The 16348-nt window shown below is 51.3% G+C and overlaps 1 protein-coding gene across 1 annotated transcript; it reads right to left on the bottom strand.

The window, feature by feature from the left end:
- Positions 1 to 15136: 15136 nt before the first annotated feature.
- LOC128799099 (forkhead box protein E3-like) lies at positions 15137 to 15895 on the bottom strand. The gene has a single exon (XM_053963204.1). It carries the CDS (start codon positions 15893 to 15895, stop codon positions 15137 to 15139), a length of 759 nt encoding a protein of 252 aa, XP_053819179.1.
- Between the last annotated feature and the right edge of the window lie 453 nt (positions 15896 to 16348).

The following is a 16348-nucleotide window of genomic DNA, read 5'->3' as shown; positions in this document are numbered from 1 at the left end:
GGCCCGGCCCCGCGGGTCCCGCCGGCCCGGTGCCCCCCGCCCCGCCCCGCACGCACCGGAGATGCCGGCGCTGGCGGCCCGGCGCACCGGGCGGCCGGAGCGTGACGTGGCTGCCACCCTCTGCCGCACTGGCGGCGAGCCTGAGGCACACGCGGCTCGCTCCGGGGCCGCGGGGCCGCGCAACAGCCGAGGGCAGGTCCTGCGTGCCCGTCTGTGCGTGAAACTGCCCGCACGGGAGATGGAAAATGGCTCGGGATTCGCTCCTTCCCTGGAAAGCGTTCCTCTGACAACCTCTGTCATGCAGCTGTTCTTTCTTCGTCTAGAAAAATGGGAAGCCTAGAAATTGGCTGGCACCGAGTCTGGGAGAAAAAGAGGGAGAAGGGCATATAAAGGGAAAAGACATGGACTGTAGGAGAAAAGGAGAGAGCCCCAAAGAGAAGGGGAGAGACCCTGGTGGGACTTGCAGAGTGCTCGCAGTGGGTAACAGTGCAGTAAGGGTGGGGAATACCCCAAATCCCAAAGCAGAGTCAAGCGGATTTGGGGGATGAGAAGAAACACCTCCAAGGCAGGCAAGGTGCCCGTGGGTCCAAAGTAGGAGCAGGGCAGGTTTTAACACACCTGGTGCTCCACTGCCACCTGCTACTCATGGGAACGGGACCAGGCCCTCCTTTAGATGCTGGATACCAAGGACACACACAGGGTTATCCACTCGGTTCTTTCTCTCCCCAAGCTGTTGTACAGGTCCATGGACTGCAGGGGAAGCCCACCCAGGCACTAAAGCACTGCAGGGTCTCATCCCACCACTTCCCCATGGCTCAGCCACTTCTCACCCCCCCGGGGCTGCCATCACCCCTTGCTCAGTGCAGCTCTCCCAACTGTCACGGGAAATTAGTGGTTCCAAAGCAGCAGCAGATGGGACAAGAAATGTTTCCAGTGTTCAAAGACAATCATTCCTCTCTGTCTCATTAAATTTTCAGCAGCAATTAGATACTCAAAAGCCATGTGCTCATCTGAAAAGTCTCCCTCTTTTCATACATCTCCTCTGAAATGCCCACCATACTTTGGGTCACAAATGAGAAAATAGTGGGAATGTGGATTTGTGATTTTAATTATTTCACTGCCACAGATGGAAACAAACAACCCTGGTACAGTGCATGGTTTCTGCTACTGCATCACCTCGACTGGTCCTGCAGTTTTATGACTCCCAGAATCACCATTTTCCTAAAGCTTTTGCTGAGGTGTGATTAAGGTACAAATTCTTTTTTTTTTCCCCTCTATGTTATCATCCAAGAAAAGCTCATTATTCTTGCAATCTGACTCATTTTTTTCCCCTGAACATTACTAGCTGGCAACACAGATATCTTGCCAACAGTACAAGATGTGACTGTTGAAACATTCATTGTTCGACTCCATTTGAATCTACTATCAGGTCTCCATGTGACCTTTTAACGCTCAGAAATTGTCTATTTTAAATCATCGGCCCTGACATGTGTTGAAGATATTTTTAACAGACTGTTTACAGGAATTCTGGTTTCTGTTCTGTTTTTTTTTCCCCTTTTCAACAGCTTTTCTATTCATCATCTCCAAGTTTCACATGTACAGCTGTACTGAACACCAACAGGGCATTTGCCCACATGGCCTGTGAGAAATTGGACATCAGAAACTGAAGGGAAGGGAAAAAGGAACTCAGAAAAAATAGCTGCAACCTGCTAAGATTAAGATCTGAGACCTCCAGGAAGAATAGAAGGGAGGGTTACTTAGTTTTTATTCTGTGTTAGCGAGAATCAAACAGGGCTAATGTATGTGAAGAGAACACTGCCAAGAAGGGCAAGTGGAATTTTTTCAAATGCACCCAACGTGAGGGACATGCAAGGCATGCCAGTTCACAACATCCTCTTCTACTCCATGCCAGTCTGGTTTACATTTACCCAGATGGTTCATAAAACCCTGAAAGGTTAATTTTGTGTTCTCAGCTCTCAAGCTCTCCAGCTGCCTGTGGGCATGTGCTCTATGCCACTTAATCTGGTGAATCTGCGGAATCACACAATTCCACGCTGCTGCTGAGTCAGGGGGGGCTTTGTCCTGCTTGGGGAACGATGCAGACCCCAGCCTAACAGCCACCACCGTCCCACGATCAGGAAATTTAGCCAAGGATGAGACGTGGTCAGCTTTTACAGGAGAAACAGCAGGAGGGAGGATGACAACGAGCCACGGAACCACAACACCTCGGTATTTCCAGGATCACCCAGCAAGAATGCTTCCACCCAGAGAGACAAACACCCTGACTGCCCTGCTGGGTCCCAAGCCACAGAGATGCTGGCAGATGTGGTGAATAGTGACACTTCTGAAGGTGTATTCCCCACTTCCAGACGGGGCCAGATGAGTTTCCCTCGTCCTTCACCGGCACAGGACAAACAAACAAACAAACAGAAAAACAAACAAACACAAGTCGCTGCATTTCATTGCAACACAAGGCAAACAGGAAGCCCAAGCAGCCTGATGAGAGTTGAGGCTCTCTACTCCATGTGGTTAGCACTACTCAAAGTTAACACTGCTCAACAGGGAAACCACGCCGGGCTGCAGACACGGCTGGGAGCCCGCTCGCGTTTAAAACTCAAAAGATTGGGGTTCTTTGTTTGCTTTTTTTTGCAGCAAGATCTGAAATAGGATCACAGCCACCCAAAGTGCAGCCCTGATCCACACTGGCTGTCAGTGGTGAGCAGTGGGGCTCACCTGCCTGAGCACAGCCACGGGCCACACCAAATGCTCTGGCCAAACCACACTGCTCCAACATTTGAAGGTCACTGTTTGGTTTTGCATGTTGCACAAAAGCTCTCGGTGCTGTAGAATAATAGTGCACTGCTACAGGCTTTGGAGATTTATTTAAACACACACACGCATCTATCTATCTATCTATCTATCTATCTATCTATCTATCTATCTATCTATATTTGGGGCACCCAGGTCCTCTTGCAAGCAAGCAACATACATGTCAAGGGACATTAGGAGAATTAGGATAAATTGCACTAAGTATTGTAACTGCACCTCACAGAGCACAGGAACAGGGTCTAGGGCATCCCCCGAGCCCCCAGCTCTGCTCCCTGGACTGACCACTCCATACACCCCTAACCTGTCACATCCTGACACACAGACATCCTTCACCCACCCCCAAACCAGTGCTGTTCCCTCTCTTCTCCATCTGCACTCCAGCAACCCTCTCAGGAGGGCATTGCCCTGAAGACAAACGTGACACAGCTCAGTCTTTGGGGCAGCTGAGGACACTGTGGTTATAATATGAGTTGTTTTTCTTTCAGGAACAAGGCCACAGTTTACTTGTTGATATTGCCACAAGAGAGATTTCAGAGACTAAAACCACAACAAAGCTTCAGCACGTTTTTCTCTTTGGTGACCGTGCATTCAAACAAAAATGCCATGAAGCAAAACCTTTCCACAAGCTGTGAGGGGCTGATGGTGAAGTATTAGGGTGTGGAATTCAAGGACCCGAATAGCCTGTTTGTTTGAAAATCTTCTGAAATGGTGTCAATCTTGCGACCCCAAAATGACAGAGAGAAGGGAGAATGATGACAAAGATACTCATCCCTCTTGCTGAAGGCCAAAGTGGCCTAATTTGGTGTCCTTGCCCAGATAAAAATACTGTTTTATTTGTGTGACTATGTATTTAAATGAAGGATACTGCGGACTTGAGAACAATGTGTTCCTCTCTGGCTCCCCATAAATGTTTGCAGAGCAAAAATGCAACAAGGCATGACCTGAGTCAGCTGCAGTGGCAGCCGAGGTTCCCCTCCTGACCATCAGCAGCACCACAGGCTTCGACAGGAGAATAATCCCGGGAGGCAGTTCTGCTTCAGAGCTATCCAAATGAGGGCTTCTTTGGTACCTCCTTGCTGTTTCTTCATCAGAATTTCTGAGTTATAATCTCTGCCCATGCCAGAGTTCCATGCTGAGGCAAAAGGCAAGTTCTTTGGATTGTGGGTGCAGTAAGGAGCACATCATCCCGAGAACAGAGCGGAAGGCATCAACCAGACGTGAGGCAGGAGGAGATGCTGCTGACCCAGTCCTGCAAGGAGCTACAGACAGCTACAGCTCTGTCAGGGACACTGTGAGTTACTGACTGCAAAAACCGAGGAGAAAATTGGGGAAAACTCCCCACAAATAAACAAAAATGCCCAGCAAAGTTACAATCTGCAGCGGAAACCCGAGGCTTTCAAGGACGGGTGAGGGGCTCGTGTTCTGCTCCTCACACTGGTGCCAATGGCACAGCTTTTACTGCGCTCTTTTTCCCTGCATGCAGAACACTGGAAATGTTCCTTCGTGCTCCACAGGACATTCTGGGGAGCTTTGCTGGTTGTACAACCCGGCTGACGTCTTCAGCTGGTGGAGCTGCACAAGTTCAGAGCAGCAATGTCACAACACCCCACGTTTTTATCACTTCAGAGCACGGCTGCAGCACAAAAACAGCATTTCCCCCTCTCAGGGAATGCCACTCAAAAGCTCACTTCTGTTGAAGATGGGTTTTTGATACAAAGCTAAAAAATGTCAAACACAGATGCCAGAAGCTCCATCCCTTTTCTGACTATCCGTTCTTCAGGAGGGACAAACAACTTTCCTTTCTCTTGTTGTTTTCTTTTTTTTGCAATACAAGTGAGTGATCTTTAAAACCACACATTTCCATTATGAATTGTAACTGCCTATTTAACTAAACCACGCTATTTATTCTTGAAATTACTGTTAGGGGATTCTGGATCCTTTTCTTTGCTACCAGAAGGAGAGCAGCACCCAGTCTTCCCACACTCAGAAGCACAGCTCAAGTTCACAAAACCAGACTTCAGTGATAAAGTCACAGTGCTAAAAAGAAAGCCCTTCATCCCGTTTGGGAATTTTGGGGGTCTTTATTAATTGTTTCCAGTGAGACCGGATCTCTCAGGCTCGTGTGTGGGTGGCTGGCTGCACCCTGAAGACAGATGCAGGTGCCTGCCTGTGCTAAATATTTTGCACAAACTCAAGAGTTTGTTGTATTTCAGTGGTTTTTGTTTGTTTAGCTTTATTTGACATCTAAAATGTGTATTCCAAACTAAGCAACATTCACCACCCAAATGAATACACACTCTGCATAAAAATCAGAATATATGTATCGTGTTACCAAGTGAGGCAGATGCCAGTGACAAATGCTTTAAGAATTTTTTAGCAGCCACCTGAAAAATCACTTAAGAGTCAGAAATAAGTAGCAAAGGCCACTGCATGAGTCACCAGTGACAACAAGGAGACAAGGAATGTGAATGGAATTTTTCTTCTTTATTTCTAAAATGAGAGATGGCTCTAGCTGAAAGAAAATTATTTTTACTGTTACCAGAGGAAAATTTCCATTTGCAAAAAGGGGAATTTCCACCTGAGACATATTGATGAAGACTCATTTACATAGCTAGAGGTAACAACTCTTACCATGGGAACAGTGATGAAGGAAAAACAAATTCTTTTCAGTAGCAGGAAAGCACAAAATTTTTGTCCTCAAATTTTGGTCTAGAAATAGATCATGTTTGTTTTCATTAAGTCTTTAAAAATATTTACAAAGAAGAGAAGATGTATTTCACAGAAGGGAGCAGTCCAGCCAGCCTAAACAGAACCAGGACTGGGAAACTGCAGGACAAGTACTGACTATGTTAAACACTTGGATTATGTGCTACAAGGGCAAGTGTGGCTCAAAAAATAAAGTAAAAGGCTCCATTGTCTGTTATGAGAGAATAACCATTAAAAACATGGCAGCAGCCAGGTGGGAGCGAGGGTGGGTCTCCCCTCAGCAGCAGGAGGCCCCTGAGCACCCAAGTGATTTTTCCATTTTCCCAGAGTGGCAGCAAGCTAACACACATTACAGAGCTCGGGCACCTCTGCCCGTACAACCACTCATTCACTGGGCTGGCAAATCGTGAAGGTCTTGGACTGAATTTGATACAATTCCATTTTCACCAGGCCCCAATAGCCAGGGTCTGTATTACAATGCCCAGCTCACAGCGACTGCCCTTGTATTCTAACAGGGAAAATGTCAGTACGATCCCCACTGCCTGGATGTCCCTTTTCTAAAGGCTCTCTGCTGGGAGCTGCTCTGCAGCACCACATGGACCCAAAATCCAGCTTTTACCCTGGCACAAAGAGGAACAAACCATCAGACAAAAGCAGCCATAAAGCACCTGCAGCCTGTGGTGCCGGGGGGCTCAGCAAGATGATAACTTTGCATTGAATTTCCTATTTTATTTCCTTGCTACCTGCAACAGGAAAAAACTCAACCTCTCATTTCCTTCCTCCTACCCACTTTCTGTTGGGTGTTTTGAGTGGCTGGTGCAAACTAGCTGCAGTCAGGAGCCAGATTTTCAATTTGCTCTTCTTTAAAGGCCGCAGGCAGAGAGGCAGAGCAGAGTCTGCTGGCTGAAGTGACAGCATGACAGGGGTGAGGAGAGGGCAGTGACAGCCACAGAGCTCACAGCCACGAGGGGAGAGATGCTCGGACAGAGCAGATCCGGGAGCACAGCACCGTCAAAAAGGAGAACTCCGAGCACGACTTTGGCTTTCTGAATTAGCCTTGGAGATTTAAGGGGAAAATGTAACGAAATCTTTGCATCCCCTTTCCATGAGCACCAGCTCCACAGGTGTGTGCTGTTCTGGACAGCACAGTAATGCTGCCAAGCCACACTTTGTGGCTTTGGGAATGGAGTGACAACACACACCCCATGCTTTGGGGTGATCTGGGGAGCCAAGGTACTCACTCAACCCTCTAGAGAAGAGTTTGCCTTGAAAGACATTCCTCTCCACCCTCAGCAGCCCCCAGCAAAAATACTACTGACTACACATGCGATTCCTTCGGTGGCAGAAGCAGAAAACTTTCAGAGGCCCTTTGACACTAAAAATACATTCTTCCCCTCCTCGGACTTCTCCTTTACCAGGAAGATTCCTCTCTCCGTGCCATTCCCCAATCTGTCACACTTGTCTCTTGGCTCCCACCCTGGAGCCAGACAAATTGAAAGCACAGAGCTCCGGATGGGCCATAAGGGCTTTTACTGCGGCGGCACCCACTCACAGCCCATTCCCTGCTAACAGGTCATGCCCTGACTGCTCCTCCCTGCACATTATTTATTTACCGTTCTCCTCTTCCTTCAAAGCTTTATTGATTGCTGCTGCTCAGCCCCGGTGAGGACAGACACCAGCACCCCTGGCTGCTCCTCAAACACCACACAGTTCTGTCACTGTAAGGATGCACAGGGCAAACCTGGAGATCCGAACAGATTCCTCAGATTACCAACTTACAAACCCCTCCAAATCCACACCTCTTGTTTTCACTGCTGAATCAGAACCGGCAAAAGCCCGCAGGGATTTGAAATGTGCATCCCTCCTCTTGGCAAAATACAAATAACAGGCATCTGATCTCATTGACCAGCGTGGCTGAGCTCTTGTCCCCCAGGGCTCTCATCTTTATAGAATCTTTGTCTTCCCTTATCTCTGACAATGGGCACGGCAGAATGTTTGGTGATAACAGATTTATCACTGGCACTGGGAATTGCTCAGTCCACAGCACCAGAGCATTTTCCCCTACTCCTCTTCCTGAACCTCTTTTGTGGGGTTCCAGCTGACCACAGGAGGAAAGGCAGCCAAGCATCTCCTCAGCTTACAAATGACAAAAAATAGCACATGAAATCCTGCTAAGTTGCAAAAAAGTCAAGATGACAACACCCAATAATCTTGCACGGGAGAGAGCTGACAGAGCAAAGTCCCTTCAGTGCCCTTCAGCCACTTTGGGCAGCAGTGACCAGCCACAGCACAACCAAACCTCGATCCATTTTTTATCACCTCCTTGATGCTCGGTGTTTCCAGCTCATCACCAGATGATTGTGCCTGTCACCTTGGCTGTACTTTGGAGACCTTGTAGGTGCAAGCTGCTGCTGGTAAGCACATGACCTGCCCTCGTGTGAATTAGCAAAGACTGAGGGAGCCCAGCAAACTGGTCCAGGGAAAAGTGGCCTCCTTCCACTGGCAGCTGCAGGAGACGGTGTGAATGGTCCAGCAGTGCTCCCACTCATTGCCTTGGGATCAGTCTCACAGCAGAAAATTAAATCCAGCCACACTGCTCCTCTTATGTCGCAAAAAATAGAAGAAGAGGCTGTAAAAACCCCCCAGCCTGCTGCATAACGATTCTGAATACAAGGTTTTTTTCTCTGCTCTGAATGAGAAGTCAGCAGCTCTGATTTCATGAGCGCAAATTCCCCCAAAATTTCCCTGAAACCTTCCATTACAGAGAGGCAACTGAACTCTAGTAGTAATTTGGGCTGCTAGTTGTTTATTTACCTCAGTTAAGATTACCTGTTACATCTTATCATGGGTGAATGAATCACCCTCTACTACACAAGTGCAGCTGGCTGTCCCCAGGAGAGGAGCACAGCAGCAGCTCTACAGATTGAAAGTGCTCCCTGCAAAGGGGCTTCTCCCAGCACTGCCTTTTCCCTCCCCTTTTTGGCTGGTTGCCTTAACTGAAGAAAAATTTCTGGTGGGAGGACTAAGAACAGCCAAGTGAGAGGCTGTTTCCTCTAACATACAAGACAGTTGTAGCTCCTGTGCTGTCTGTGTGCACCACAGGTTTACAAAGCCCAAAAGGATTTGCTTAGGTAATGCAGAAAAATCTCTCTGCAAGAGCTTGCAGAGCAAGGAGGGGATTCCTGCCAAATTCTAAACAGAGGTGCTGGGGAGACTCGTCATGGGAAACGGAACCAGGAGGACAAGAACACTTGGAATTAATCTGGAAGACATGAATGAGTGTCACCATGAAATCACCAACAACCAAGTGACATTTAGCACACGGTAGAGACTCGCTGTCAAATCTTATTAACTGCATCCTTGTATCACAGCAGACAGCTCTGCCCACAGATCAGAGACCACAGCATTACAGTGCAAAAATCATTCATGAGCCTGCTGGAGGCTCTGGAAGGAACCGTAGAATGAAGGAGAAAAAGGAATCCTAATGGAAATTTATTCCCATCATTTAGAAACCTGGACTAACCAACATTCTGTCCAGTTCCCTTACAGCCCCGGCACCAATTCCTACACGGAAAAGTCAGGCAGCCCTTCCCGACAAACATTTGCAGGAGCTGTTCTCACTCTCTCTCTCTGTGTCACTGGCCATCCCTGGCACCACTGGTAACTGTTGGAAAGCCACAAAAATGGCACTCAACCTGCAGGAGCCTCTGGTGGAAGCAGCTTCAGTGCGGGGATGCCCTCTCCCTCCTTGTCCTGCTCTCATGTGCATGCAAAGCTCATTCATTATTTTTCATCTCTCCCCAGCCACTGAATAAAGGGGCATCTCACCCAATTCCCCATCCTCAGCAAAGTCCTGTCTTCCTCTGCTTTGGCAGCTGCTTTTCCTTCTCCTCCCGGCCCATTTGCCTGCTGTTGTCTGGCTAATTATTTTTACAAGGCTCAATAATTACTGCAATCTTCCCCATTTTTCATCTCCTTCCTGCAGCAGAGTTTGGCAGGCAGGGACCTCCTGCAGCAGCTGTGCTCCTTGGCTGCCCACCCACCTCCTGCCGCGAGCAGCAGTGCCAGAACAAGGCTGTGCAACCTAATCCTCTATTTGCCTTTCCCTGGGCTCGGCGGTCATTAGCCAGAGGAGCAGCTTTGGAAGTCACTTAGCAACGTGCCAGCAAACCAAAGCCCTGATGTCACCAGCAGAAATAGCATCTCAGAAACACCCAATTGTCTCATGCCCTGAGCCAAAGCATGCGGGGCCAAGGACCTCCATTCCTCAAAAATTGCTGCTTCTGGAGCAATTGCTGAGTTCTGAAGCAAATTGCTTCTGGTCTTTGACGTGCTGGCAGATGAGGCAGCAGCACAGTGATTTCAGATTAAAATAATCTCCCATTCTTCAATGATCACACTGGCTAGAGGCTCCTGCTGCCTCTCTAACGTGTAGCACTGAACAGGAGCACAGATCTGACCCTGAAGTGAACAGGCCTACATGGTAGAGCAGCCCCCTCGACCCTTCCAGTTATTCACCTATGAAAATTAATTACAGATTTTAGACAGCTTTCTTCACATTTTTGCCATTTACTTATGGTCAAAGAGGGAGGCCATTTCCCTCCCTCAAAACAGCAGGGAGAAAACACGGCAGTAAATGCAGAAATTGCACTGACAGTAACTTCTTGGTTTTTTAAGAATGCTGTCAGGTCCCTAAATAGAGAAGTTACAGCTCTTGAGAATTTTCAGTTCTTTGTGAATTTTCGGATCATAATTGACCCTGGCTCTCAGTTTGGGAACCACTTCTCTGGGAGCTCACTCTTGTCCAGCTGTGCAAGCTGCCCAGGGCCATGGGCAGAGATGGAAAGAAAGGGAGGGCAGCTCCTCACTGGTGCTCTTCAAATCAGATCCTTCCTTATTTCACACACTTGAGCAAAGCTGGACTGCACGGTGGCTTTGCAAGCCTCAAATCCCAGATTCTGCAGGAAGCAGCACTGGTGTTTTAACATTCAGCATTATCCTGACACCGAGTACCTCTGAGCGATTATCACAAGGCTCCTAAGAACAGGACAAATTCTAGATTTGTCCATTCAAGAGCAGCTGAGGAAAACAACTCAGAGAGGAAAAAGAACAGATAGTTCTGCTGCTGCACAGCACTGAGCAGGGCATTTATGGGGAGCACACAGATACCACAGCACCCCCTCCTCTGTGGGACAGATCACAGCTGGGGAACACACAAACACACCCTGCCTTTTCCAGAGCCTGCACCCAGACCTTTTGCAGGTGTTTCCAGGGGTTTCTTCCAGGCAACCAACCGCCAGCCCTGTCCTGGTCTCTTTCAACTTGTTGTTTCTAAGAGCAGTGGTGTGAAAAAACAGGAAGCCACGCAGAGAAGAGAGAGAATACAGATTGAGGCATGAAACTGCAGTAGCCCCAGCTCCCCCAGCACTCACCCCACCCCCTCTTCCCTTCCCACCCCCTCACCACAGGCCGCACTCTTGATGAGAAATGCTCAGCTTTTGACGGGAAACCGGGTAGGAGCTGGGCGGCCGGAGAGCCTCGGTGGGAGGGGAAATCCAGCAGCACCGAGGGCAACGCAGCTCCCTGGGCTCTGGTGGCCACAGAGCACCAGGAGCAGCTCCAGTCAGACTCTGCTCCACAGGTGCCTCCATCTGAGGCTTCAAGGAAAAGTTTGTAACTCCCTTGTCCTCAGAAGTTCAGATTTGCTGCTTCAAAGATCCCCTGAGGACCATTCTGCAGGCTGTCTGAGCTTCTTCTATGATTTGCTGCAATCCAAACAGGTGTTGCACCATTCTATGCCCATGTAATTGTTTAAGGAATAAGGACTCCGAGTCACATCTCTCTGTTGAAGAAAGCCAGCAGATCCTCTTGTCCACAGCTCTCTATTCACAGCTGTCCCAGCTCACCCCACGCTGGCAAATTGTGACACAATTTTTTTGTTTTTCAGGACTCTTCATTGCTCACACCCTTATCTCTTCAGTCTCCAACACCAGGATGAGACATTAAAAGGGTGAAGATGAAGAAAGAACAAGAAGTTGGGGCAGAAACACTGGTAAGGGACAGAAAAGTCAAGCAAACCACCAAAAGCACACCAGCACCTCAGCTTCCAAAGCAGAGAAAATATTCCCAGCTTCACCAGCACGTAACCATGGCTGTGCTATGTCAACCAACCGTTTGGATAAAAGGGGAAAGCAGGAAATATCTTGGGAATCCTGGTATTGCTGAAAGCCAGGACAAAGCCAAACACCACCCACAGCTTGGCCAGTGCTTCTGGAGACCAGCACTCCGAAATCCAGGTGAATACAGGTGGGATGAGCCTGCACAGCCTGGGCCACAGAGGGTGGCAGTGCACAAGGGGAAGGCACAAATGGCCTGGCACATCCCAGAGCCAGTGACAGCCCAGGATCAGATAGAGGCATTAACACACGGAGACATCAGCACTGCACCGTGCTTGGGTTTGGTCAATCAAAATCTTTTACATCTGTACTAACCCAGCACCATGCAAATAAATTGTCCTGCTTTTCTGCATAACACGTAAAACCACTGTTAATCACTAAAACCAAGGACGAAGGAGTAAGGACAGGCATGAGGCCACACAAAGAATTAGAGAGTCTGAAATCTACTGGTGGGAAAGGGGAATGCTCTATTTCCTTAGTCCTGCCCAAAGCCTCTGTACTGCTCACAAGGGGATGTGCTGGGCTGGGGTTTATTTATAAAACCTATAAGAATGGTGACCTAAGGCTATAACTCGGAGAAAAACAAGCAGAGGTCAGGTTTTCTAAATGCAGTCACAAACCCCAGGGAGAATCTTACCAGCAAGGACCCTCGGCTTTCAGAGGGAAGCAGAACTCAGGAGAGGTCCCAGCACTTGTGAACTGCCAAGGAAACTGTGCAAACCATGAGCCATCCCCTGGTTTAAGTGCAGCCCCTGCTGCAGCTTTCTCTTCCAGCCACAGAAGCAAGGCAGGGTCTGCAGGGAGCTTGAGGGTGCCTGAATGAGCCTGAGGGGGATTCCCAGCACCTCTCTTTGCTGGCAGAGGTTCCCAGGCTCTTAGATTTTTTTGTCTTTTTAAATCACTGATGAAGAAAGATGCTCCTACAAGTGGTGATTCAGAGCAGGGCCTTTATCTAAACGCTCTGAATCATTCTTTGTAAGAGACCATCCCTGGTGAGTGTCTGGTTTAACTCTTGTGTGGCATCGGCACCAGAACACCCATGTAAGAGACCGAGCTGTTTGCTCAGCTCATTATCCAAGCCTGCTCCAACAAAAAGCCGAGGCCGGCGCAGTTGGAGGAGGAAGAGCACGCAGTCTGCCACCCAAACGTCTGGCCCACAGATAACTCAGCCGTGGCCATCCCTGCTGCTGCCAGGAATGCCACGAAGCCCTCCTCACCTCAAGGAGAATTACCCACGATGGGGGGGACGCTGCTGGGGGGGGGGGGGATGGGCAGGAGGAGCCCCCGCAGGTGCAAACGGCGCTGAACTTTCCCATCTCCGCGTGCCGGCGTTCAGAATCTCTCCCCGGCGTAGCGCCAAGGCGCATTTATAGCTCGGCTGTCCAGAGCGGACGCCGGTATCTCACAAGGAGCCCCTCTCGGCCCCGCGAACGCCCATCCCCGGCGGGACGTGGCACGAACGCCCCATCTAGTGGCAACCACCAGGGGAAAAGCTCCGGAGCCCAGAGAGCGCGCAGAGAAGCGCCCGTCTAGTGGCAAGTTGCTGTAAATGGCCGCAAATATCTGCAAAAAAAAAAAGCGCTTTATTTATGTGTTTCCCCCAGTCTGGGCCGGGCCCTGCAGCTCATCGCCGCTACCGCAACACAAAGCGCAGAGGGGCGAAAAATTCCTCACTCTGAACCCACAAAAGCCAAAGCTGCCCCAGCGCCTCGCAGCCGCGGGCACAGAGCCCCTCAGAAAACACCCCGGGCCACGAAATTCACTCTACACACTCTTATAGTCTCTTACTTTTAAGAGGAACAATCCCGGCAGGAGCGATCGTCCCCTGAGGGCACATAAAAGCAGCTCTGTCCATACCTTTGCTGGGATCTCAGCCGAGCCAGCCCCCGCCGCTGAGGGCACCGGGCCCCGAACCTCACGGAAGAAATGGTCACCACTCACTCGGTCCTTCCCGGCCAGGGGCTGCCGAGCCGCTCCAGAAACAGCCCCTGCTCGGGCACAGGGGACCCAGTGGGGACCCAGGGCAGGAGATCCTCCCGATCCCCCCATTCCCCCGGGGGCGGCGAGTCCGGGTCCATCGGCACAGGCGAGCTGCAGGTGTGAGGGTGAGGAAGGTGAGGAGTGTGAGGGGGCGCCGCCCACAGCCCTCGGCCTCGGCACAGCCTCAGCTCACCTGGGCGCAATCCCTACCCGGCCCTTCAGCACTGGGCACAGCTGTTACTCATCTGCAGGAGAGGGTTTTCTTCTTTAAAACAAACAAACAAACAAAACAACCCCCGGAAAAACAAACAAACAAACAAACAAAAACCCCAAACCAAACCAAACCAAAACAAAAAAAAACCCACAAAAACCACTAAAATCAAAAAATTCCCAAAGCCACCACCAAAAACCCCAGCGAAGCCCTCTCAAAAAGCCCCCTCCTGGGGCCAGTTTCAGCCTGCACTGCACCCACAGGGCTCCAGTTCTGAGCACTGGACCGGGGCAATGGAATATATAACTGTATTTCCAGCACTGTTCTCATCATCTTGGTGGAATTTAAATATGACGCTTAGAATCACTTTAAAAGTATAAAAGTTACAAAATAACAACTATCAAACTGAATTTCAGTTGTATCTTCTTTCGACATAATTTAAATACTTTCAGAAGGCAGAACTCTTAGGAAATACTCTTTATTAATATAACATACAACAAGTGCTGCTCCTCACCTAACAGTATTTGAACTCTCTCATAAACTTAAAACATGGCTCTTATTGGAAGCACATCTTGTTTCTGGACCCTTATTTTGAGAGAAAAGCATAAAAACTACACCCCCTGAAATCAAAGGGAAGCGATCCTTACGCGGTAATTACAGCATAGTTTATAAAAAAACACATTAACAATGAACGTATGCAAACATACATAACCAGCAACAATATAAAATAACCCGTATGGAAAAATCCCATATAAATTCACTTTAAGTACAAACCCACAAGATTTCCAGTATTAATCCAAGTATCTTTGGTGTTTGTTGGTTTAAGGCATTTTCCACCCAAAGCAGACCTATATTGCTTTTCCACAGACCTTAAAAGAAAAGCTGCAGAATAAATTAAGAACACTTGAAAAATAAGTTCCCTGCACGAGGCAAGGACCGGGCTGTGCAGGAGTCCTCGTGTGCTTTCAGACCCAGGGGACGCGCGGTTTCGCTTGCTCGGTGCTGCAGCTCCCTCTCGGGCTGCCTGGAGGCTCAAACACCAAAATCACAACTTCCCCCCGATGCAAACCGCGGCAGCAGCGGACAAAGCGCGGTCCGCTCCCCTCGGGGCGGGCCGGAGCGGGACAAGGGGCGCAGCTCGGCCGCTTCCCGCGGCTCCTCCGCGCGGGTTGTGGCGGCCCCAGGGATGCAGCGTGGATGCGGCAGCGCCCCGAGCCCGCCCGGAGCCGGGCGCTCATCTGAAGGCGGGGGACAGCCTGGCGCCCGGGTCGCAGGCGGGGAGCGGCAGCGGCGGCCCCGGGGACACGGGCGGGCCCCGCGCCGGCAGCTCCGGGTACCAGCGGGGCAGCAGCAGCGCTGCCCAGGGCCCCTGCGGCCAGCCGGAGGGCACCGGGCGGGGCGGCGCGGGCCACAGAGCGGCGGGGCCCGGGCAGGTCTCGGGGAGCTGCGGGGGCTCGGCGGGGCCCGGGGGGATCCCGGAGGGCGGCGGGGGCCATGGAGCGGCGGAGCCAGACGGGATCTCGGAGGGCGGCGGGGCTCGGGGCGCGGCGGGGCCCGGGGGGATCCCGGAGGGCGGCGAGAGCGATGCGGACGGGCGGCGGCAGAGGCGGCGGCGGCGGCGGCGGAGGTAATTCCCCCCCGGGAATATGTCCTGGAAAGCGGGGTCCAGCGCCCACTCGCCGGCGCGGCCGTGGCGGCAGGGCAGCCGTCGGAAGCAGGGGTTGAGGCTGAGGTTGTGGCGGACGCTGTTCTGCCACCGGCGGTTGGGGCCGCGGTAGAAGGGGAAGCGCTCCGCGATGTAGGCGTAGATGCCGCACAGGGGCAGCCGCTGCCCGGGGCTGGCCCGGATGGCCATGGTGATCAGTGCCACGAACGAGTAGGGAGGCCTCTGCGGGCACCCCGCCGTGCCCGGCTCGGTGATGCTCTCGGTGCCCGGCCCGGTGCCCGGCCCGGTGCCCTCTGCCCGCCACTCGCCGGAGTCGGTCTCGGCCATGGCCCCGCGCTCCGCTCGCCCCAGCCCCGCGGGCCCTTTTAAACCCTCTCCCCGCCACCCTTCCACCCCCCGGCCTGGCCCAGTCTGGTCAGTTCGGGGTCACCGCCGGGTCAGGACGGGGCTGCGGGGGCTGCGGGCACAGGTCGGGGCAAAGCTCAGCACCTGGGCATCGCCGGGGTCGGTCCCTGCAAGCAGAGCCGGTGGAATGCCCATCGTCTCTTACCCGCGGGATGAGCTGCACACCCGCCATGTCCAGGGGCAAACACAGCCTTGTGCCCGCACCCATCACCCCGGCCCCGCCGGGACCCGGCCCCGCGGCACTCGCGGTCCTGCCGGTACCCGAGGGCGATGGAGAAGCTGCTCTGCTGCAGCAGCGTGGATTCTACCTGTGTGGCACCTGTGCAAGCACTGCAAGTCATTAAATCCTTCAAAATACACCCGTGTGTACAGAAT

Source organism: Vidua chalybeata, chromosome 22 (assembly GCF_026979565.1).
Source record: "Vidua chalybeata isolate OUT-0048 chromosome 22, bVidCha1 merged haplotype, whole genome shotgun sequence".
NCBI classification, from domain to species: domain Eukaryota; kingdom Metazoa; phylum Chordata; class Aves; order Passeriformes; family Viduidae; genus Vidua; species Vidua chalybeata.
The sequence above is the reverse complement of the archived record's forward strand: the minus strand, read 5'-3'. Positions and strand labels throughout refer to the sequence as shown.